General features: G+C 50.2%; 1 protein-coding gene across 1 annotated transcript; it reads right to left on the bottom strand.

Moving 5' to 3' along the window:
• Positions 1-362: 362 nt before the first annotated feature.
• On the bottom strand, positions 363-23,011 carry LAD1 (ladinin 1). The gene is made up of 10 exons (XM_038380019.2): positions 22,555-23,011; positions 15,243-15,386; positions 13,686-14,229; positions 12,901-13,050; positions 7,731-7,774; positions 5,316-5,388; positions 4,674-4,802; positions 4,018-4,107; positions 2,527-2,604; positions 363-1,988 (listed from the first exon to the last, which is right to left on the bottom strand). The coding sequence occupies exons 1-10, from the start codon at positions 22,590-22,592 to the stop codon at positions 1,983-1,985; spliced, it is 1,296 nt and encodes a 431-aa protein (XP_038235947.1). The 5' UTR covers positions 22,593-23,011; the 3' UTR covers positions 363-1,982.
• Between the last annotated feature and the right edge of the window lie 625 nt (positions 23,012-23,636).

Below are 23,636 nucleotides of genomic sequence, written 5' to 3'. Positions count from 1 at the left end.
GATCAGAGCTGGCTTTCTGAGGAGACAAGTCCTCACCTATAGCTGGACCCAAAGCCCCACCACAACTAGCTCTCTGGGAGCTCCAGAATTCCTGACCCATTATGGCAACCATAAGGCTGCTGCTGCCAAACTTGAAGCTCTCAAGCTGGAAAATACCCACAGGACTTCATTACTCCCGCACAGCCCCCAAAGGAGGGAGTGGCCACACCCAGGCCTATATCTGCCCTATGGCTGAGGTGCCACATCAAGTCCCACCTGACCCCCACCCCACACCTCTCTCCAGAGGCCAGCAGCTCATCTGCCTCATTGTTCAGAGCGATTCACAGCAAGGGCCCCACAAAGAACAGTCGAGACCAGGAGCATTTTAAAGAAAGCACCATTTATTAAGAAAAAGAGCTATATCAAAAGCAGCAGGTTCCTTCCTAAGCCAGTGGGGTGAGAGTGGATCCAGGGGGAGCCCAGGGAAGGCCTGATCAGCACAGAGGCTCAAGCTAAAGAATCCCTGCCTACAGCTGGCTAAAGCCGCTCTCAGGTGCTTTCTGCACTAAGGTGCTTGCTCCTCAGGCTGAGGCATTTGGACACTGCCATTGTAGGGGCTCTCCACTGTGCTCCCTCCCCAGTGTCCTAAAGCTGCCGCTGCCCCTGCCCCTCCCCAGCCTGAGGGGGCTGTGCTCCTGGGAAAGGCTACCGCTAGGGCTGGGTTCCAGGCTGCAGCTGGGGAGCGCAGGGGCACGCAAGCCGGGGCTTTGGTTCAGGCCCAATCACATTCTGAGCAGCTTTCCAGTTCCATACAAAGAAGGCAGGGATAAGAACAGGCAGGCTTCTGCAAGGGTGGGTGAGCAGGGTCTGGGACTTCCCTGCAGCCATCCCAGGTGCAGACTGGCCTCTAGGCGGAGAGCCCCTGCACTAAGGACCAGAATTGCCAAGGGGGCCTCCCTTGCTGAATGGGAGAGGGGTCCTGGCAGGGGGAGGAGAGGCTAGCATGGAAAAGTTGAGAACTGCTACCCTCCCACGTGACATGCTGGGAGGAAGGGAGAGGAAGGGGCCATTGGCCTATGCACCAAACCAGGGATGATGCAGACACCACTCCCCCAGGACAGCCCTAGTGAGTCTCCAGGGGGAGGGACAGTGTAGTGCACGTGTGAATGGATGGGGTATGAAGCAGTGGCAGGTGCTTGGCACTGCTGAGCATCTGGGCAATCAAAGCAACCGCATGGATCTGGTCCAACAAATGCCACACCCTGCAGCAGACATCCTCCACTAGCCGCAGGTCAGCAGCGGTTTCCTGCGTGCACCCACCCAGCCAACACACTTGAGCCCTGGCTTACAGGCAGGTCTTCTAGTGGGGGAGGAGAGGTCAGGCCTCATGGCCCCTCTGCTGAGGGATGACTGTGTTGTGGTTTGGGTGCTAGGGCCATCTGCTGAGTTAGGAACTGGGCTGAGACAGATCTTCTCTCAATGAGCCAACACTGCTACCTACAGCTACCACTGTGTGCAGCTTGGGCTGGCTTTTAACCAGGGACCTACAGGGGCAAAGCTATAATGGCCTGAGCCCCCAGCCTGGCCCCTGCCAGCAACACTCTGGAGCTGGTTAAGTCTGTTGCAGGTACAGCATGTGTCATAACGCATTGTAACTGGAGACACCGAAGCATTGTCCAGGGACAGGGCAGCAAAGATCTCTTACCATCAACATGGACAGCACTCATGGCTTTGATATGTCCTAGCTAGACCAGGTGGCAGGAAGGGACAGCAGGATACATGTCATCTTCAAAGCTTCTTCCTTCCCATCCACCAGTTAGAAGCAAGAGGCCCCCAAAACCCACAGTGCCATCAGAGGAAAGCAGGATGTGGGTCTCCAGGCAAGGTTGGTCTTATGGGAGGGAGATGCTCAGAGACAAAGCCATGAAGGGATGCTGGAGGATTGCATAGGGCAGGACTTTGATCATCACAGTGAGACATTATCCCCAGGGAGTCTTGTAGTGTTACAGCTGAAAGAGACAAAGGGTATCATCAGGCTGGGCCAGAGGCTGCAGCACAGAGAGAAAGGTGCTTTGAACTATTGAGATGAGTGTCTGCACCAAGCCTTAGTCCCTTATAACACGCGCAAACCACCGGCACAGTGCTCCCTAGTCATGTTCAGCTGCTGCCCAGCTGTTCCCCACCCCACAACACACCCAATTTCCAGCCCACCACATCTTCTCCTTCCTCTTTGTGACCCACCCCTCTATGCAAGTTCCCCTAATACCAGCTCCTCTTTGCAAATTAATCCCTAAAGATACTGGGCTCCCTTTCCCATCATCCCCAGAGAATGATGACACCCTCAACACACCCCCAGCAAGGCAGGCCAGCCTGTGCACTCAGACCTCTGCACTGTAGCCATTAAGGGACAGGTCCTGGCCCTTGCTGTGGCTACTTTGTGCTGCTCTGGTGAGGAGATTCTAGGGACTCAAGCCCAACTCAGCCACTGGCACTCGGCACAATCCAGGCAGGTCACATGAGCGAGCTCCATGCTCCCTCCGCTCTTACCCTGGTGTCACTGGAGGAGTCGTCGGGCTGCTTGGCCCAGAGATTGCGCTTTGTTGCGCAGTCGGTTCTCCCAGCGTCCTGCAGGGAGAGGAGGAACAGGCTGTGCTAGGGTTTTCTCTGGACATGGACAACACTGCTCTGAACATTGCATTGGTCTAAACCGAAGATGGGGCCTGACCCAGAACCCTGGATCCGAACAGACCTAAGCGGTTCAGATCACATCCGAGCCTCTGGGTACTGGGATTGGCAAATCTAGGCCATTACCTTAGCAGCATTGGAACTGCTCCAAACTAGGCTAATGGGGGGAAAAAATTGGATGGTTGCAGGACAGTCACTTTACACTGGCAGTGAAACCCCTCCCAAAACACCCCCAGCGTCTCCCCAGCAGGTGCAGAGCCATCAGCTTGGCAGAGAGGGGTGTTTGGGGCAGGAGCAGGCATGGCTGAGACATTGGCAAACTCAGCTATTCCTTAGCACTGCAATAGGAGCCGCCCAGGTTATAAACTAGGAGATCTGCCCTTGGTGTCGTAACCTGCACCAGGGGCTGCGCTCATTGAGCCCCCTAGCTCAGCTGATAGAGTCTGAGCAGAACACAGCTGCATTGCAGCACAGACAGGAGCAGAGATCTTGGATCCAGATTCCCATCTGCAGGGAAACACCCATGTAAACTCAGAGAGGTCTTCTCTGTACCACTCCTATATATACACACTAGTAGCCACCCTGATTTGCAGAGACTAGTGGTCAGCCATCCAAAAGCCCCATGCTGCTGCGCTGCCAGGCTCCCCACTGCTATGGCCACATGTCTCTGGCAGAGTCCCACTGCCAAGGGATGCCCAGAGAACCACCCCAGCTCAAGGGTGGTGCATGGAAGAGCTAGTGCCTGGAGAAGTCCCTGTACGGTTTGTGGGGATAATGCATGGAGCAGCGAATCCCCACAGTCACCCTCCCCACCCATGGCCTGTCTCGTCATGTGCAGACCCACCAACCCTGCAGAGGGATTTTCTCAAGGTCCCTGAGGAAGTGCAGCCGGTCTGGGGTCCACAAGCAGCCCCAAAGCAAGGGCTTCACTGAGTGAGAGTCTTTGTGATTAGCACATTCAGCATGGCGCCAGTTCACTGCGGACTGCCAGCGCCCCCTTGTGGAGGAGGGGAGGGGCAGGGGAAGTAATTCTTTGCTGGAGTCCGTGGAGAAGCCGAGATTCTTTGCTTGGGATTTTAGTGTAACCATGAGTTCCTGGAGGAGCCTTAAAATCCCACCAGGTGGGAAACTCTAAGGCAGGTGAAGTGGCTCGAATTCGAGCCACTAAAGGGTGGAGGGGACTTAAATCCCTGCTGGAACATGGCCAGCACTAGTCTACAGACAGGTTCTGATCAGCATGATCTGGTCCACTTTGCAATTGCTGTCATGACCTGGCTGCTCCCCTGATGCAGGGTCCCCCCACCAGGCTGTCAAACACCAGCACTTTAGCGCAATGCCCAGCACATCTGATACCTTAACTCTTCCGTCCTTGCTGGGCTCCTGGGTCCTGCTTATCCACAGGTTGATGCGAGATGTCACCATGCCAGGGAGCTTCAAATTCTCCTGCCATACAACAGGATCAGAGTTAAGACTGCATGTTACCCACCACTGGAATGCAGCCATCTCTGGGGTGCAACACAGCTTAGCATGAGCAGCAATGATGACCAAATCCCTCAATTCCTGTGCTAAACAAGAGAAACTCAGAGGGCAGGGCACCACCTGCTCACCTGCGTGGAGCATTCCTAGAATGCACCTTTTGAAGACATGTGCGGGAAGAGGCCTCAGCCAGTTCTCCCTCCCCTCCACCCCCCGCCCTGGCTGCAGGGTAGCCCTTGGCCATGCTGTCAGCATGGGGAGCTGCAAAGGAAATGCTCACCTGCCACATGGGATCCCAGCCAGCAGCCACTAGAAGGAGGATCCACCGAGGCATGCAGCCACCCAGCCTCTGCCTGGCAGGTGCCACTGAGCTGAGGGACCAGCTTTGTCAGTTCTGAGGGTTCCTCCACCTCAAATCTCCCCCACCATCTGCTCAGTGCCCCCTACCTGAAGATGGGGGTGGGGTTTGCAAACAGTGGGACTCACAGGGGTCCCTCCCCCAAGCCCATGCTCGGTCCCACCTCAGCCCTCACCTTTCTGACAGGGGCCAGATCAGCTTTGTCCAGGGCACTGGCCTCGAAGATGCTGCGCTTGCTGGCCACGCCCTCTGAGGACGGGAGGAAACTTCTTGGCATGGATGCAGGCAACTTCACCTCGGATCGCTAGGAGTGGAGAGAGGACCCGTCTGTGTTAGAGCCCTAGGTATATGTAGGGTGCCTGGTCTGGCCCTGCCAAGGCTGACCCCCGCCCATTCCTCATGGGTCACTAAGTGCATGAATGAAGGGCAGCCCAGTTTCTTACCCCAGCTCCCTGTCATGCATTTTCCCCTCCCTGCCCACCCCTCTTACCACATCACCTGCCTGGTGGAGGATTGTCCTCGGTCTCTTGGAAGGGCTGACCCCACTCCCTCTGTGTGAATGGCTGAGGCAGGTCCCTACTCCCTTCTGGCTGTGGCAGGTTCTTCCCCAGCCCCTACCCTCAGCTCTGTGAGACACTCTCCCAGACTCCCTGTTGCTTCCCCTTCTCCCTAGGTCACATGCTGCACAGCCATGCAGAGCTCAGACACCACCCACTTCCACCTAGAGACCACAGAACTAGCTGGGCATTCACAGGCCTGCAGGCCCAGCCCTCCCCAGCGAAGGGTCCCTCCCTCATTACCTTGGGGCTCCACTTACCTGCACAGCTGAGGTGTATTTCTCCAGTTTCTCCTCGATCCTGATGCTATTGGCTGGGAGTCTCACACTGGCACTGGGGAGGGGGAAGGAATGGAAAAGAGCGGAGTGAAATCCCCCAATATCCTTCATGCCATGGCAATGTCTGCCTAGTGACAGGCAGGAGTGTGGGGAGTCTGTCTGGCACTAAGGGAGCTGGGGTCTACTCCATTCAGGCTCTTATACCATGGTACCAAGTGCCTATTCCCAGCTCTTCACTGAGAGACATTGGGCAATTCCATTTCCCTCTCTGCCTCAGTTTCTCCCTTATAAAATGGGGATAAAAAAAATACTTTAACTTCACTTATCTTACTACACTGAAGCCAGTTAAGTAGTTTTTAAGCTGTCTGACATAGCCCATTACCAAATCTGAGCACATAGTTGATGGATCCATCCTCACAAGCTGTCCTCTATCACCCCCACACTGTACAGCTCCAGAATTGAGGCCCCAATGTAACAATGGGTGCTAGGCACCTAAATACCTTTGAGGATCTTGCCCAAGATCATGCAGAGAATCTAGGGCAGAGCAGGGAACTGAACCTGGGTCAATGGAGTCCCAGGCAAGCACCCTACACATGGGCCATCCTATGTCCAAAGAGCTAGAAAGCAGATGTAGGCTGTAATAGAACTTTACCTATCAGGGAACATCAGGAGACCCAGATTTGCCAGACTCTAGTCTCTAGCTGTTCATGACCCAAACCGAGAATCCTACCCCTGCTATGTCCTCAAACCCACAATCCCAGCTTCTGCCTTCATCTGATCTGGAACATGGGTGACCAGAGTCACACCATCGTAACAATTGCTTTTTCCAGGGTCCCCTGGGGAGAACAGAGGCCCCGTACCAGTTACTCTTCATGTTGTGTTGTCTCTCCAATTCCCTCCAGATGGGGAGCAAATCGTGACCCCCGGTGATCAGTGAGAGAACTTCTCCATTATATTTACTCATTGCACAGGTGTAATTAGTACAGTCACAAAACAGTGGTGAATGCACATTGTCAAACTGCAATATATGCACGTGACAACTTTGCCTCATGCCATCTAACAAACATCTCCATCTCTCTCCCAGTTGTTTGGGGACCACTTCCCTGACTCCCCAGCCTCTTGCTGCCCCGATATCCTCTCTCTGCTCAGCTAAGCTGTGTGTCAGCTCCCTGACACACCAGCCTCTCTGCTCAGGAAGCTGTTTTCACCCCAGGTGTCATTTATGGGGCTGAAATGAGGCAAAATCTGGAATTCTTTGGGTGTTTCCTAGATAGAGAAATTTTGATCTTGGGTTTATTTCACTGGACAAGGAACAGACTTAATGTTTGCCTGGTTCCCTCCTGTTCATCAGGGAGCGGATTTTCAATCTCGGTTTTCAGAGGAAGCTCTCCACAGGTGTGTTTGTTTTTTGCATTTTGGTGCAGGATTTCCCCTCACGGATATTCAGTAATTGATAAAGTCCAGGGACCCACATTCTGATCTCACATCAGTTTTATTCCGGTAGATACCCACTGAGGATGGAGTTTCTCCTGATTTACAGTAGGGTGAGATAGGAGAACTGAGCCCAGGGAGAAGAGACCTTACTAAAAGAAGTCGCTTGCTTTGGTCAATTTCAACCCAAGAAATTCAAATATTCAAGTGCTCAGCACATTTGCTATTTGCCCAATACTATTTCCCGGTCTATGGCAGTTGCCCTGAAGGATCTCAAAGCACAGCACAGACTATGAGCCTGGATTTTGGTGCCATGGGAGTCAATGGGAGTTTTGCCCGCCAATTCCATGGGAGCAGGACCAGGTCACCATAGACAACCCATCCAGTGAAGCCAAATGACAACACACCACACAATGATGCACTGAGGGCAGGCCTCCTGCATGGGGAAGGTGACACCCCCAAATTCCACAAGAGGTCTTTGACTGTGGCCAGGCCCTGCCACACTGATAGGTGCTGGGGTAAACTGCATAGCTTTGAAATGCCAAGGTGCAGTCTGGGCCTGGTTAGTAGGAAGCATTAATAGGAGTCTGATCAGTAGGGCTACAGTACAAGCCAATAGCCAGACAATAAAACAGGAGGACTTAGACATGAACAGACAAAATATGCTATCTGGATCTTCTCACCAGGGCCATCCAAACACCCCTTCTCATGTACGACAGTGAGGCCTAATGAACAAAGATGTGGGGGGAGGAGATCCGAGTTCTGTTTCTGGAGCAGGAGCAATCACTAGATTTGCTGTGCAAGTCTGTGGGAGCAAGGATCCCCACCATCAGAGGTGATGTACCTGGATTAACTCATTAAAGTCTGGGGCCTGCTTTGAGATCTTCGGATGGCAGCTGGTGGGGGAGGGTCAGAGTTATTAGCAGCTTTGTGACATTACCAGAAATACAAGTAAAACCCACTGACCTTCTGGTAAATGCATTTTCTTCCTTGTCTTTTCTTTGGATCACCTAGAAATGCAAGCAAAGGAGATGAGATGTGGAGCAATGGGAGGGCACGAGACGGGTTGGGAGAAGGCCCCCTTCCTAGGGCTGGGAAAGTTCACACAGCCCTGCTCATTCCTATGTCTCCCAGAGTTCAGACATTCACCATGGCACAGAGCAGCATTTGGTGGCTTCTCTGAGCCATGTGAGCAATCTGGACTGGCAATCTTGGAGTCCAGAACCCCTCATGTGCCAGCAATGCCCCTCTGCCATGTACATTGGTCAAACTGGACAGTCTCTACGTAAAAGAATAAATGGACACAAATCAGACGTCAAGAATTATAACATTCAAAAACCAGTTGGAGAACACTTCAATCTCTCTGGTGTGACGGGGCAAGGCCAGCTGGCTATAGAAAAGTAGTCTTATTGGGATCCGGGAAGTGGGCGGGCGAAGCCCGTCCACTGCTAAAGGGTCCCCCCCAGCCTAAAAGGGGGATCCACAGGACCTAGATACCCAAAAAATTCCGGGGGACAACTAATAAAATAACAGGGACAGGAGTGCGGTCAAAGGGTCAAAAGAAGGGAACCGGACGGGGACACCGAGCAGAGAACCCCGGACAGAGCCCACTGCTCCTCAAAGGCGTCAAGGGAGTCAGAGGACGCCGCCCAGAGGAACTCTGCCCGGATACGTGAACGGACCGAGGATCGGAAATAGGCCCTACAGTCACAGGAGACTCCATCGGCCAACCTCCTCACTCTGGTTTTGTAGATGGCCATTTTAGCTAGGGCCAGGAGGAGGTTGACCAGGAGATCCCGTGACTTTGTGGGGCCACGGATAGGGAGTGCATAAATGAGAAGGTGAGGGGAGAAGTGCAACCAAAAACGTAATAAGATATTGGTGAGGAGCCGGAATAGGGGCTGCAGCCTGGCACACTCCAGGTAGACATGTGCCAGGGTATCCCTCACGCCGCAAAAGGGGCAGGTGTCTGGGATTGTGGTGAACCGCGCCAAGTATAGAAAAAAAGTAGTGGGAGATAGATATGTTAGCTCCAGGCTAAACAAATCCCTGGGACCAGGTTAAGTGAAATGGAAGTTGCTCCAGGTCAATTAAGACATCTGGGGCCAATTAAGAACTTTCCAGAAGGTAGGGAGAAGGCTAGGTTGATTGGGACACCTGAAGCCAATCAGGGGCTGGCTGAAACTAGTTAAAAGCCTCCCAGTCAGTCAGGTGGGTGGGCATGTCAGGAGCTGTGAGAGGAAGTTGTGTGGTTGGAGAGGCTGAGCAGTACACACCATATCAGGCACAAGGAAGGAGGCCCTGAGGTAAGGATAAAGTGGAGCTTGAGGAAGTGAGGGATGCTGTGGGGGAAGTAGCCCAGGGAATTGTACATGTCATGTTTCTAAAAGGTCAGCTACCATAGCTGATACTATTAGGGTCCCTAGGCTGGAGCCCAGAGTAGAGGGTGGGCCTGGGCTCCCCCCCACCTTTGCCCCCCGGTTTAATCACTGAGACTGGGAGACAACAAGGAAGGATAACTTCTCCTCACCTCCCTTGCTGCCTTATGATGAAAATGGCTCAGTAGACTGTGACCCTTGTCTCTAGAGAAAGAAGGGTTACATGGAGGGTCTGAGGCTAGCGAAATCTGTCAGGAAACACAGGACCCATGGAGGCAAGGACAGAGCTTTGTCACGCTGGTCACTCGATTACAGACCTAAGAGTGGCTATTCTTCAAAAACAGACTCCAACTAGAGACTGCTGAATTGGAATTAATTTGCAAACTGGATACAATTAACTTAGGCTTGAATAGAGACTGGGAGTGGATGGGTCATTACACAAAGTAAACTATTTCCCCATGTTATTCCCCCCCACTGTTCCTCAGACGTTCTTGCCAACTGCTGGAAATGGCCCACCCTGATTATCACTACAAAAGGTTTTCTTCCTCCCCCCCTTACTGATAATAGCTTATCTTAAGTGATCACTCTCCTTACAGCGTGTATGATAACACCCATTGTTTCATGTTCTCTGTGTATATAAATCCTCTCCCCACTGTATTTTCCACTGAATGCATCTGATGAAGTGAGCTGTAGCTCACAAAAGCTTATGCTCAAACAAATTTGTTAGTCTCTAAGGTGCCACAAGTCCTCCTTTTCTTTTTGAGAACCCCTTCTGCTTCAGATCCCAACTGGGACCATGGAGCACTGCTGGGGGGGGGGGGGAAGCGGGCGGCGTGTGTCTCAAATAATGACAGAAAAGTTCCCAACATCTTCAGACTTCAGGAAAGGTTTGGTCCGAGTGAAAATGTGGGTTGGTTCCAATCACTTCTGAACCTGGTCCCCTCCCCTCGGGGCGGGCCAAGGTATGGGGGAAAACCCTGGACCTAGAACATGTTCCGTTTCCACCCTGAGTGAGAGACTCTCATCAGTCTATTCCCTCCTCCCCAGCCCATGCATATCTTCATCCCTCTGGCTTCACCATTTCTCTTTCCTTCTTCCCCCTGCCCTCAAAATGTCCCCTTTTTCTTCCTTCACTGCATCCTGCCTCCCCCCCCCCCCCCAAATCTCCTGGCCAGCCTACTTCATCCTTCTGCCCCTGCAATCCCAGAGAACAAAGACTTTCTGGACAGACGTCCTGATGGAGAGGTGGCACCTCTCCATCCTGTGCCAAAGGCCATCCCTGCAGAAACTGCTCTATGACCTGCTTGGCAAAGTACCCAGACTCTGTTCCAGCTGTTCTTTCTGGATCCAGGTGGCAATCCAGCTGTATGAAAACCTTTCCCAGGCAGGACTGATCCCAGATTTTTGGACATTTTGCATCACAGAACAGCCCCTGCTCAATTCTGCAAAGCCAAATCGCCCTATAGCTTCACTAGCTACTCAACTTGGAAAGCCCTGGGGTCAATACAGTGTGTGATGCAGGAAACGCCCATATCTGGGACAGTGTGAGCCAGGAGAGGAAAGGATTACAAATCCCTCATCTCCCCAAGTCTGCAAAGATCACTGTGTCGGAAGGGTGCATGTGACCCATTGCGAGTCTCTCAATGCCAACTGGCAGAGGGCCCACCATGCCATAATTTAAGTCAGGCCTGGCTTGCCGATTGCCTCAACATGTTTCTAAAACCTGTGTTAATTGAGGACACGCTTGTCCTGAAAAAAAAAAGTGATGCATGTACGGGTTGTGTACAAAGTTACAGATGTGTCCTGGAAACAGGTTCTTTAAAGGTGTTTGGGAAGCAGAGCCTAGACCCAGCCTACTCTAGACAAAGAAATGTGTATTTACTAGTCTGTCCAGCTGGGTCACAGGCAAAGACCATCGAAAGGATGTTTACCTATATGGTAAACAAAGCTATCAAGCAGGGAAGATGCCGGTTTAACACTCATTCCTGAGGACAGAATCTGCACCCAAGGAAGCCTTCCTGACTCAAGGCAGAGACCATGGATTTTGGGTAACATAACTAAAAATTGTCTTTCTGCTCCCCTTATCACTTAGGGCAGTGGTTCTCAACCGGGGGGCCCATAAGCAGGTTTCAGGGAGGTCCAACAAGCAGGGCCAGTGTTAGTCTTGCTGGGGCCTAGGGCAGAAACCCAAAGCCCCGCTGTGGAGGGGCTGAAGCCCAGGGCCCTGAGCCCCGCCACCTGGGGCTGAAGCCGAAGCCTGAGCAACTTAGCCTTGCTGGGACCCCTGTGGTGTGGGGGCACAGGCAATTGCGCTGCTTGCTACCCTGCAACACCAGCCCTGGCTTTTACATGTGGGGAAAAAAAACCAAACAGTTGTTGTGGCAAGAGTGGGCTGTGGACTTTTCAATAGCATGTTGGTGGGGTGGCTCTGAAAGGAAAAAGGTTGAGAAGCCCTGACTTAAGGGGTACATAAGGGTACAGCACCCTCTGGACCTATGAAAGTTGGAGTCCCTAGTTTGGAGAGCTAGGGATGCTGGAAACTGAAGGCAAGTAAGGACATTGTTTGGCCAAAGATTGTAACTTGCTAATGTTGAGTTGTAGTCACTCGAAAGCATGCTTTGTGGCATTTGTAACCATAGCAGTCTCTTATTTAAGTGATATTTAGCAAAAATCTCTTGGTTAATAAGAGTTTTCTTGTTTTACTATGAGCCATCTCAGTGCTGTTATATTAAGGTGCAGAGAAGCTAACCTAACAGACTGGTGTGTGCTCGGTGTCTTTGGAGGCAGTGAAAATAATTCCTGTGAGTATCCAGGGAGAGGCACTGGACACGGCAGGGCAGCATCTCTGGGGAACTTGGGCGATGGGATTCACTATTACCCACAAGGCAATGTTTAGACTGGCCAAGTCTTGAAGAGTTTGCTGGCCAGGCAGAGAGGCTGGTGTGGCAGGGAGTGGACCCACGGCTTAGTAGCAGCAAAGCTCACGCTTGCCCAGGCAGAGGGGCAGCACAGCGGCTCATGGTTCTGGGGGTCCTGAGCAGAATTCTGCAATGTGAAGACTGAAGACACAGGACAGACAATGCTAGCAGCTTGCATGCTGTGTTCGCAGACCCCTGGGGCCACACTTATTGGAGCTGCAGCAGGGAAGAATGTGGCCCACACTGCAAGACTCTTTTGGGGAACCTGAGGCAGAGCCATGACCAGGGATTTGTCTGGGCACTGCCCTTTGCAGATACCAGCAGCGCCTCTGTGGCCCATGGGACCAAGAGCTTCAATTCCAGCTTCTCCAAACTTCCATGCTCCCCTGGATCCTTTCAATGGGGCTTCTCAAGTCTCCCACCCATGGGTGCAGAACACACACAACCTGGCCATCTTCTCCAGTAAATGTCACAAGAAGGAGGAGATCTGGGAATAACCTGAGCCCAGCTGGAGCAGATTCTAAATAACAATGGGAAGGAGATGACCTGGACTGGATTTTCCATAGGGAAAATAATCTAAGCAGGAACGCAGCACCCACATGGATGAGCCTCTGCCCCCTATGCTCTATCCACTTGGACTCTAGGTGAAGTGTCAAAGGAGAGAGCCTGGGATTGGATCTCTGTACCCACTGGAATGGACTCTGCAAGACCCCTAGCCTGCAGAAATGAGCAAACTACTCCTGCTGAGGACAGCTGGAGGGAGCCTCCCCCATACAGCTAGAATAAACTCTGCGTCCACTGCCTGGAGGGCCATTTTTCCCTGCTCATTTCAGCACTCACCCGGAAAGAGACCGTCCTCGGGCTGATGCGTTTGAATGAGCTGCTGTAGGTGACCTGAGTGGGGGAAGAAGCCGAAGAGCCTCTGGGTCCGTCTTGGGTGGAGGGTGACCCTACTGCTTTCTGAGCCCCGGGGGGATTCCTTGCTGTATCCTGAGGAAGGAACACACACACACGTCAAGAGCCAGCAGGAAGGTTTCAAGCCATGGCTGTGAGAGCAGGGAGCAACACTCGGGGGCTCAGCAGATCCACCAAGCACCTGAACAGCCCAGACCACAGGAACCCCGACTGGATGGGCCAAACCCCAACCTCCCTAGGCCAAATCACCACCAAGGCCAATGGGGGTGGGGGTTGCCTAGGAGAGGGCTCAAGGTCTGGCTCAATGAGAGGAAGCTGGTACTGGGGCTACCTCATCTAGAGGCAGAGTTTAGAGCAACATCCCCTCCCACATCCCGTTCCCCCTTTGCAGCACAGCTCTTTCCAGCCTCAAGTGCAGCATCGCCAAGCCCAGGATCCAAGTCATGATTTTTAAATTAACGTGTCCCAGGCTCTTTGCTGTCTAGCATCGGAGCCTTTGGATCGCCCCCACTTCACATTTTCAAGCTTTTCTCCAGAAGGTTAGAATCTGGCTCCTTTTTAAACAGAAGCCAGGATACTCAATCACATGGGCCAGCTCCTCAGAGGCACCTCGTTCCCATTGAGGATCTGGGGCCTGACTCCAGGAGCTGGGGCTTTAGGGAAAACCCCCAACTATTGTGAGAGAGTTGGTAAAGTGCCTTGTCTCTCACCTGCTGGCTAGAGGGGCGAATAACCGGCGAGTCTAGTTTCTGTTCTATGTGGCTTCCACCCCTTGACGAGACTTTCACCTCCAGGTGACTACGGTCTTTCTGCTCCTGAGCCGATCCCTGGAGCAGGCCTCCCATCACCTCTGGCTCCTGCGGGGGCTCGTCAGCTACCAGGTCCTCATCCTGAGCCGAGCCCTGATGCCATTCTCCTACCCGGACCTTCTGCTCCGGAGCCGACTCCGGACATTGTTCTGCCTTTGGGCCCATTGGCTCCTGGGCCACCCCCTGGTGCTGTTCCCCCGCCAGGGCTTTCCCACCCGGAGCTGACTCCCGACACGGGGATGCCTCCAGGTGGCCTGCTCCCACATCTGGCTCCCTGCAGTTCTCTGGCTGCTCCTTCTCCTTTCTGAGGTTTCCTGAGCTCTCCACCTGCCACCTCCGCCTCCTGATCTCTTGTGGTCTCAGCATCGCTGTGAGCTTCCGCTCTGCCATCTCCTCTTCGGCCATGGCTGCAGCTGGTGGCTCAGCTTCCTTGAGCTGCGGTAGCCTGCAGCGACAGAAGGTACTGACACCCTTGTACACCCAGGGGCACTGGCAGGCTGCTTGTTAGACAGCAAATGAATCCAACCCAGGTGAGAGATGCCAGATTAACACCTATGGAGCCCCCCCCCTTTTTATCCCAGTGCACCCTGCACGTACTGTTACTCCTCTTTGAATCCATATTCTGCAGGTGTAGGTTAGGTACCTGTGTGGTCCTATGCAGTTGATGGTGGCAGAGCATTGTGGGGGCTCCACATCCCAGATCAGCCTCCATCCCTTGGCCCTCGGAGCACCGAGCTAGCACCATGGGGAGGTAGAGCCACTTGCTCTAGTCTCCTGGGAACAGCATCCAGAGCAGCCTTGTCTTGCTCTAAAGAGGGCAGGATCCTACCCTTCGTCTCGGGAAGGGCAACTACCCCGAGGGGCGAGGAAGAAGGGGGTTTGGAGAGCAGGTGGAGGAAGGTATTTATACCAGTAGATTCAAATTAAAATATAGGGGGGGTTAAGATTTTCAGAGGAGTCTGGGGGATTTGGAGGAGTAATTTCAATGGAATGTGTGTCTAATGCCCTTGGACTGCTTTGAAAATCTTGGCCTTCAGCTTTCTAACATAAGCAACAGTGATTAATCATTCTATTGCATCGGTCCTCCATGGCTCTCAACATTGGCAAAATAGCATATCGTTTTCCCCTTTTTACACTTGGGGAAACTGAGGCACAGGGCAGGGGGAGTGATTTGCCTAAGGTCACAGTGACTTGGTGGCAGAGTCAGGAACAGAACCCAGGAGTCCTGATACCCTAGAGTCTCCTTCTCTAGCCACTAGACCCTTCTGCTTCTCAGAGCCATGAATTGAAACTGCCTGACCCCACAGCCCTGATCCAAAACCCGTTTAATGGGAGGACTCCCACTGAGATGTGGGCTTTGGCTCATGCCCAGCAGAGCAAGACAAGCTGGGCGGATGTGCAGCATTCCGGGCGATGCCATCACTGCAGTCCCAGGTAACAACCGCTCTCCTCCCCCACCTCTCCACTGCCTGCTTGTTGGTATCCTGCACAGGGCAAAGGGCTTCATCCTCTGTGTCAGTGGTGGAGCTCAGGTTGCGGTCTCTCCGCCGGCGTTCTCTCGCTTGTTCTTCCTCATCCTCAAGAGTCCTCTGCCTGGCCAGGCTGCTTGGAAAGGAGACAAGGGTGTGCCAGAGACCAGGTAAGTGAGGTAATCTTTTATTTGTCTCTCACCAGCAGAAATGGGTCCCATAAAAGAGATTACCCACCTTGCTGTTAATATCCTGGGACCAACACTGCATACAAGAACATGCCAGTCAGATACTAGTGGGCTGTGTCACTGTAGAAGCATAGCAACCAGGGTACCTCTCTCGGAGCTTGCAGAGAGCAAGTGATCACCCTAGGGATCAAGGGGGAGCTGTACAGCAGTATGCAATTGGCCAGCGCACAGCATCCCATTCAGATACATGACCGGGTCCCACCCCAGTGGGTATTGGCTGCAGGAGGATGGAAAACAGGAGCCGAAATACAAACTGGATTACATAGATCTAATCACGGGTGATATGTAATCCTGACACCTACATGGGAACAGGCTACTGTAAACGTTAGGAAATTCCCAAATTAAGGGCTTGACTTTGAACAATAGTGTTCCTTTAACATAGAGAAGTTACTTTTTTTTAAATCCTTAAGTTTGATATAAGCAAACCAGAAGTTTCATCACATGGTACCATACAGTCTCCCACTTTGGGAGATCAGCAAGGTTAGAACTCTGGAATCTGGGCTTCCAGTCCGAGGTCTGTAGGGGAACCTGCTCTAGTGGGTACAGACTCTTTCCCTGTCATCACTCCTGCTTCTAGCAAGAATTCCTCCCTCTCTCTCCCCCCACTCCAACCCCACTCCCAGCAGAGTGGGAGTCTCTGCTCCTCACTCCTCCACATTATAGGAAGGAAACTTCTGGCTTCTCCTAGGAACCAGCAGGGAGGGACATTTGTGAGCACAGGAGACAGATTCCCTGCTCTCAGATCCTGCACCTGGTACTTTTGGCTGTCAGGAACTGCAAATTGCAGGACAAGTCCTGCTCAATCCCTGGGCTGATGCATGCTCCGTGGCAGATGGCATATACTCGGTCCAGACAGAAAAGGAGTACTTGTGGCACCTTAGAGACTAACAAATTTATTAGAGCATAAGCTTTCGTGAGCTACAGCGCACTTCGTCCAGACAGTATTTTTGGAGAATAACACTGCTCACTAGAGGTTTGTTAAACTTGGATGTTTCTAGAGGCTTATAACTTAGCCAAGTCTGGGTGGATTTTCACAGGAAGAGCAACACTTACAACTAGGGCATAGAGGCTAACTCCCTGCCAAATTTCCAAGGCCCTGATCCAACCATGTTGGTATTAGAGCTCCTTAAAGAGTTTTAAGATTTATTTATTTAAATAATGGGCAAAAATGTTTTCCTCTTCTCCCCCCTAGAAATGACTGAACCCTTTTTCCTTTACACTTAAAGACAAAAATTCAGACAGAGGTAGACTCCGGATATGAAAAATGTTTAGTTTGAATGGCTGAAGTATGGTAAAAAGGTACAAGCAACTAAAAAACAAGCTCTTCTAATGGAAGGTGTCAGGCAACCATCATTACCAGCTCTGCCTGGAATTAGAGGTCATTAACATTCCATCATCACATACCCACCCCAAACACAACTGGAAAGTGGCTTTCCAACCAAAGTGTGTGTATTTTTTTTTTTTTTTTTTGCTGAAAAAAAAATCCTCTTGGTAAGACTTTCAGTTTAAGGACAAACTGTAGTTTTCAGTAAAAATGTTTAAGAAAAAAATTAAAGCTTTTGACACTAAAATATTTTATAGTTTTTATTCCCCCCCCCCCTGACTTTTTGAAATTTTCCACCAAAAATTGGCATTTTTCAGCTCACGCACACACGGTCCCACGCTGTGCTGCAAATAATGCCCAAGATCATTAAAACAAAGAATTTTAAAAATCAAATTGGTTTTCTACCACAGAAGCTGTTGACTTTTTGCACAACTCAGCGCAGGGCTCATCTACACAGAAAAGTTATACCAGTATAACCTGAGGTTTGAATTTAAAACAAGAGAATGTCTCACGTGGACACTCTTAGGGTATGTCTTCACTGCCTGCCAGATCTGGTATAGAGTACAGATGTGGTCCCCTCATCTCAAAAGAGATATACTGGCATTAGAAAAGATTCAGAAAAAGGCAACAAAAATTAAGGGTTTGGAACGGGTCTCATATGAGGAGAGATTAAAGAGACTAGGACTTTTCAGCTTGGAAAAGAGGAGACTAAGGGGGGGATATGATAGAGGTCTATAAAATCATGAGTGGTGTGGAGAAAATGAATAAGGAAATTTACTTAGCAATTTAAGTCAAGTAAGTTATTTACTTGTTCCCAGAATATAAGAACTAGGGGCCACCAAATGAAACTAATGGGTAGCAGGTTTTAAATAAATAAAAAGTTCTTATTCACTCAGCACACAGTCAACCTGTGGAACTCCTTGCCTGAGGAGGTTGTGAAGGCTAGGACTATAACAGGGTTTAAAAGAACTGGATAAATTCATGGAGGTTAAGTCCATTAACAGCTATTAGCCAGGATGGGTAAGGAATGGTGTCCCTAGCCTGTTTGTCAGAGGGTGGAGATGGATGGCAAGAGAGAGATCATTAGATCATTACCTGTTAGGTTCACTCCCTCTGGGGCACCTGGCATTGGCCACTCTCAGTAGACAGGCTACTGGGCTGGATGGACCTCTGGTCTGACCCAGTATGGCCATTCTTATGTAGTGTAGACAAAGCCTCAGTTTGGTTTATGTTGCTTTGGAAGGGGTTTAAGTTGACAAAGCCATTCCTATTCCAGAATAGGAGTTGGCCACATAGGGAAACTATAGCAATATAATGCAATCAGTTTAAGTAATACCAGCATAATTATACCAGTTTATAACAGGTAGAACTTCCCCACACTGATAAGCCCTCAAATGATGAAGTCACAAGTCGGTTCATTTGGCTTATCAAATTTCCTTCTTTACAGGAGATCTGACATTTTAATAGTGTAGGCCACAGCTTCATTCATCAGTTGATACACTCACCACCTCCCCTGCCATTCACGCTTGTGTAATGGCCCAGTGGAAACTAGACATTTAAGTGGCAATGTTGGTATGGATGTATTTTGTCTGTCTTTAAATGCAATGCAGTTGCAAGAAACAGAGGCCAGCAGCAGGTGACCAGCCAGGTCTCTACAGACCATCAGCAAGAGTTTCTCTGACCAACAGCAATCCAAGTGAGCTGTAGCTCATGAAAGCTTATACTCAAATAAATGTGTTGGTCTCCAAGGTGCCACAAGTACTCCTTTTCTTTTTTTTAAGACCATAGCTGGAGTACCCTGGCCTGCCCTCTTCAATTCTTATGCATTTCACAGCACTGCAGTGTTTTGAGCTACAATCTCTTCCTGGGTATATGCTCACTTTTTTTTTTTTTTTTTAAAACACAAGCAAGTGTTTCCACTAGAGTATATTTAAAAAAAAAAAAAGGTAGATAGTAAGATCATGGGAACAGCATGCGGTTGATGGTTTAGTACAAGCTTGGGTTTTGCAGACTCTGAACTTGAGGCCACGTTTTACATTTAAAACATTCTAGAGGAAGTGGGCCCAATCCTGATCCCGTTGGAGTCAGTGGGATCAGAATCAGGCCTCTACTAGCATTCATGCCATTGCAAACCCTGTGAGTTGTAGCTGTCACACTGTGCAGGTTAAGAATTGCTGTGCCAGCGATATACCTTTACACAAGTGCACATTTCCTCTCTGCCTGACTCCCCATTCCCAGGCTGCAAGGTGTGGGGCGGGGAAGGAGAAGGCTAGAGTCACAGGGTGAGGAGAAAAGCAGAGAGCCAGTGGGGTGGGAGGGGAGAAGAGCATTTAAGTAGCTACAAGTCTCAGCCACAGAACTTTCAAACCTGACTTTCTAGGTAGAAAGTTACCTACCCTCCCTTGGAAAAAGAGGAGGAGAAATAGCACCAGAATTTGAGGGAAGGAACTGAATGAGCTGGTTACTGTAGCATGCATGAGTCATGCACCCTTCCCTTTGTTTTTTTCCCAAATGCAAAAATATGGCCCCACCCTCCTTTACAATAACCCGATTCAGAAAGATACAATGTTCACTAGACATAGTGACCAAACTTCCCTACAGTGATTCAGAGCCAGATCTAATCTACCAGCATTCACTCCTGTAGCCCTTGCACTTTGGAAGCAAGTTGACCCTCCTGCCTCACCATCCTTGATGAAAAGAAAATGAAAGCCTGCTACCATGTAATCCTGCTGACAGTGCTTTGCATGTCTTCAAATTACTGCACACACAGCTACATTTCCAGATTTTGGGCCTGATCCCAATCCCATGGAGATCACCAGGCTTTAGATCAGGTCTTTTGTGCTCACAATCAGTTGCTTAGGTGTGTAAACTTGTGCTCTACTGCACAGTCATTGTACTGATCTCCAGTTGCACATTTAGGTCCCACAAGCATTTATGAAGCTGGTAGTATTGACTTGACATTGTTGCTAAGTAGATAGAGTGCTGGCATAGGACTCAGATCTAGATTCTATTCCCAGCGCTGCCACTAGCTTTTGGCTGATCTTGGGCAAGGTCACCTTCCTTTGTCTCAGTTTCCCCAGCTGTAAAATGGGGATAATATTAGTGACCTCCTTTGTAAAGCACTTGGAGATCTATGATTGAGCTAGGTATTATTACCACTAGTTGCAGCTGTGATCAAGTTAAGCATGTGCATAAGCTTTTGCAGGATTGGAGCCTTAACTAGAAGGCTCTTAGAGAGAAATCCACCCCTCTGTAGAGGACCAGAACCAGATCTATGGTGCACTTACAGACCTACCTAAGCTCATATTAGAGCTGGTTGAAAATGTTTGCATGAAAAGTTATCCAAGATTATTTTCCTCTCGAGGCTTTTCCCCACCCCACAAATTTACTTAATCATATTTTAGAAATTGTTTTCAAAAGTGTCTCTTGTACCAAAGCCTTCGATCTGGATTTTTGGTAAGATTCAAATGTGATTTAAGTATAAACATTAATAAAACCCCGCAGAGCCAAAGTGGCTGTTGATGCGCGAGCTGTATTCTGTTCTGGCTCGTGCACCATCAAGAGAATTATTAACTATAGCCGATTAAATAATCCACAATGGACTACACTATTCAATGTATTTTAAGAATATCCAGATTACTCATTATCAGAAAGTATTTGCATATTTCTGCCATGAATAATTCCTTGTCTACAGATACATGTTGACTGTTCATGAATTGTGTGTCATTTTTGGAAGTTACATCTCTTTCAATGAGGGAACAGACACAATCCCACGGGCTTTGTGGCACTAACCTGTATATTCAATGTTAGTCACAGGTAGCAATTTGTTCAGTCTGTCCTGTCCATTTTAGATGGTGAGCTTTTTCAGGGCAGGAATTCTCTCTTCCTTTGTACGCGCAGCACCTACCATAACAAGGCCCCCATCCTGACTAGTGTCTTGGGCACTACTACAATGATCACTCCCCTTACAGTGTGTATGATAACACCCATTCTTTCATGTTCTCTGTGTATATAAATCTCCCCACTGTATTTTCCACTGAATGCATCCAATGAAGTGAGCTGTAGCTCACGAAAGCTTATGCTCAAATAAATTTTTTAGTCTCTAAGGTGTCGCAAGTACTCCTTTTCTTTTTGCGAATACAGACTAACACAGCTGCTACTCTGAAACCAATGTAAATAACTAATAATATTCATTCATGTACGTTGGTAAAATAACTCAGCAGAAGCCAGCACAGGCTTTCCCTGCAGGGATAATGTTTATAACCAGAAAAGAAGTTACCATAAGAAAGAACTACAGAAAGATTCCCCAGCATGGGAGTCACACCAGTTCTATGGCCCTTGGAATTGTCCCCCAAACCATCCTCCCAAACCACCAGTATATAGCCCTTTCCTCTCTATGATCAGCGGGGCTAAAGGAGGGGGAAGCAGAGCTAAGATTAACCCCCTTGTTCAGTGGGGACCAGGTACCCTGACACAGGGAGCCACTTCAGTGTGTAACTTTCAGTTCCCTAATTGGGTGTCTGGTGTAACTAGCCATGGGGGGGTCCACAGATTTTACAATCACATGAGCAATTCCAAGTGAATCATTGATTTCAAGACCAGAAGGGCACATTATGCTGATGTAGTTTGACTTCCTGCATCACACAAGCTAGAGAACCTCATCCATCAAGCCCCAAATTTCTGTTGAAGTGTGTTCCCCCTCCCCCAATAATACATCCACTCCAGCACCACTATTATCCCCACTGTACAGATGAGAAACTGAGTCAAAGAGCGACTAAGAGACAGATTTGTAAAGGTATTTACTTACTTAACTCCCATTGAAATCAATGACATTTCAGTGGGTGTCGGGTGCCTAAATAACTTTACAAATCCACGACAAGATGGGGGAGGTAGGATCTTTTGTTCAACCAGTTCTGTTGGTGAAAGAGACCAGTTTTCCAGCATATACAGACCTTGGTTATTGTTTTGAGTTGTGCTAGCATCTAGAAGTCTCCACACCAGGAGACCAGCCCCAGGGTGCTGGGTGCTACACAGACACAGAGCCATCTGCTCCCAGTTACACCTTTGTGAGTGGACACCCTGCAGGAGCACTCAGGACAGTGTCTCTGCTCTCTAACCCAGGATGAGCTTGTGGGGAGTTAGAAACCCAGCTGCAAGTAAACAGAGCTGATTAGAGCCATGGTGGCTGGGGTGCAGTGAACACAGGACTCCTTTACGGTATGTTTAGGGTCACTTTCCCAAGCAGAACTGCTCCATTCACTTTTGCTGCACAGCTCACTTCTCTGGGGGGTGTTGCATTAGGGTCCCTCTCTCCCCCTTCAGCTGCTGCTCGCAGGAACAATTTGTATTGTGGTGGTGCTGAGAGCCATTGAAGCAAACTGCAAAGCCAGGATATAATGGAAACCTCTTCAAGCCAGGGGGTACAACAGCACCCCTAGTTCCAGCAGCACCTACGGCTGCTTGTCCTTTTGAAACTCGAGAGCCATCTAGGCTCTGCAGGGCTGGCTTTGCCCTACCCAGCTTAAAGTCACACAGGCTACTCTCCTTCCCTGCCAGTGAGCTGTAGCTCACGAAAGCTTATGCTCTAATAAATTTGTTAGTCTCTAAGGTGCCACAAGTCCTCCTTTTCTTATGGCTCCTTTTGCATCCCCACCTGTCCCAAGCTGTCCTTCCTTTCCCCTGAGCCCACCTCCGCCAGAAAGCGTTAACCATTAAACCACAGCACCTACCTAGAGAGTGCAGACCAGTTCTTTCTGTTGAAAGACATCCCGGCTTTCAAAGAAGCGGGGGAACTTCCCCAGACATCAAGGCACGTTCAAACCCCACTCCGCAGAGATCCCCAGAGCAGGCAGGGCGCAGATTTGAGGCGCCTGGAGGAACTGGAAAGGGAACTCCCTTCTGCCCCTTCTCTATGCACCTTTACCCTGCCTGCAGCCTGTTTACTGCCCGGGTGCGTCACATGGTCTCTTATCTACCTTGACAGGCGCGGAGAGCTGTAATTTGTCTATTAGCAGCACCTCACAAAAGGCCCCTGCGCGGGCGTGACCCAGCTTGTGCCCCAAGCTTGGCCGGCCGCTGGGTCTGGGTTCAGCCCCCTGCGCTCGGTGCACGAGCCATCCAAGTTGCCCTGGTTTTCAGGGGCGACCCCCTGCTCGGAAGCCTGTTCTACCAGCCTCTTGTTCTCTGGCCTCAGTTCCCTCTCTCGGCTGAGTGGGTAGGAAAGGTGGAATTCCCTTCAGGGGGTGGGACTCAGTCACCTGGCTCCCCACCCGTTTACCTAGGACAGGCAGCCTCCAACGCAGGGGCTTTCAGAAGATGCAGTTAAAGGGGCTCCCATCACCTGAAATCTAGTCAGTTTCGAAAGCTGAGCTCAGATCCCTTGCAGGGGCTGCCCATGTGTGTGATTTAACAATCATCTCTTCCTATTATTTAGGGGGTTTGCTCCCCTGTGATTGTATAAAACCCCACAGGAACAGCAGAGAAACTAACTCAGCAACTCTGCAGGAGAAGCAGTGAAGCTGAGGATACACAAGGACACAAAGGATTTGACTTTATTAATAGTCCACCCAACCCAGTATCCTGTCTCTGATCGTGGCCAGTAGGAGCTGCTTCAGAGGGACCCTCAAGGAATCCCAGTCTTGGACAGTTATGGAATAACCAACCCTCAGGGGAAATTGCAGAGAGGCCCAGATGCAGAGGTATTTAGGCACCTAACTCCCATTGGGAATTTCCAACGAGCTCAGCTTCCACTTTGACAGCTGAATAAAATGGCCACATTTCAAAAAGTACCAAGCATCTCTCATTGTTCTCA

This window comes from Dermochelys coriacea, chromosome 21 (assembly GCF_009764565.3).
Source record: "Dermochelys coriacea isolate rDerCor1 chromosome 21, rDerCor1.pri.v4, whole genome shotgun sequence".
NCBI lineage: Eukaryota > Metazoa > Chordata > Testudines > Dermochelyidae > Dermochelys > Dermochelys coriacea.
This window is presented reverse-complemented; position numbering and strand designations above follow the sequence as displayed.

Excerpts from the sequence above, each read along its gene's own strand:
- LAD1 (XM_038380019.2), bottom strand. The coding sequence starts at position 22,592 with ATGTCTTTCAACAGAAAGAACTGGTCTGCACTCTCTAG. Across the intron at positions 7,775-12,900 it reads CGAGGACGGTCTCTTTCCGG|GTGATCCAAAGAAAAGACAA; the intron begins GTGAGTGCTGAA and ends TTGCATTTCTAG. Across the intron at positions 4,108-4,673 it reads ATCTGGCCCCTGTCAGAAAG|GAGAATTTGAAGCTCCCTGG; the intron begins GTGAGGGCTGAG and ends GTTGTATGGCAG.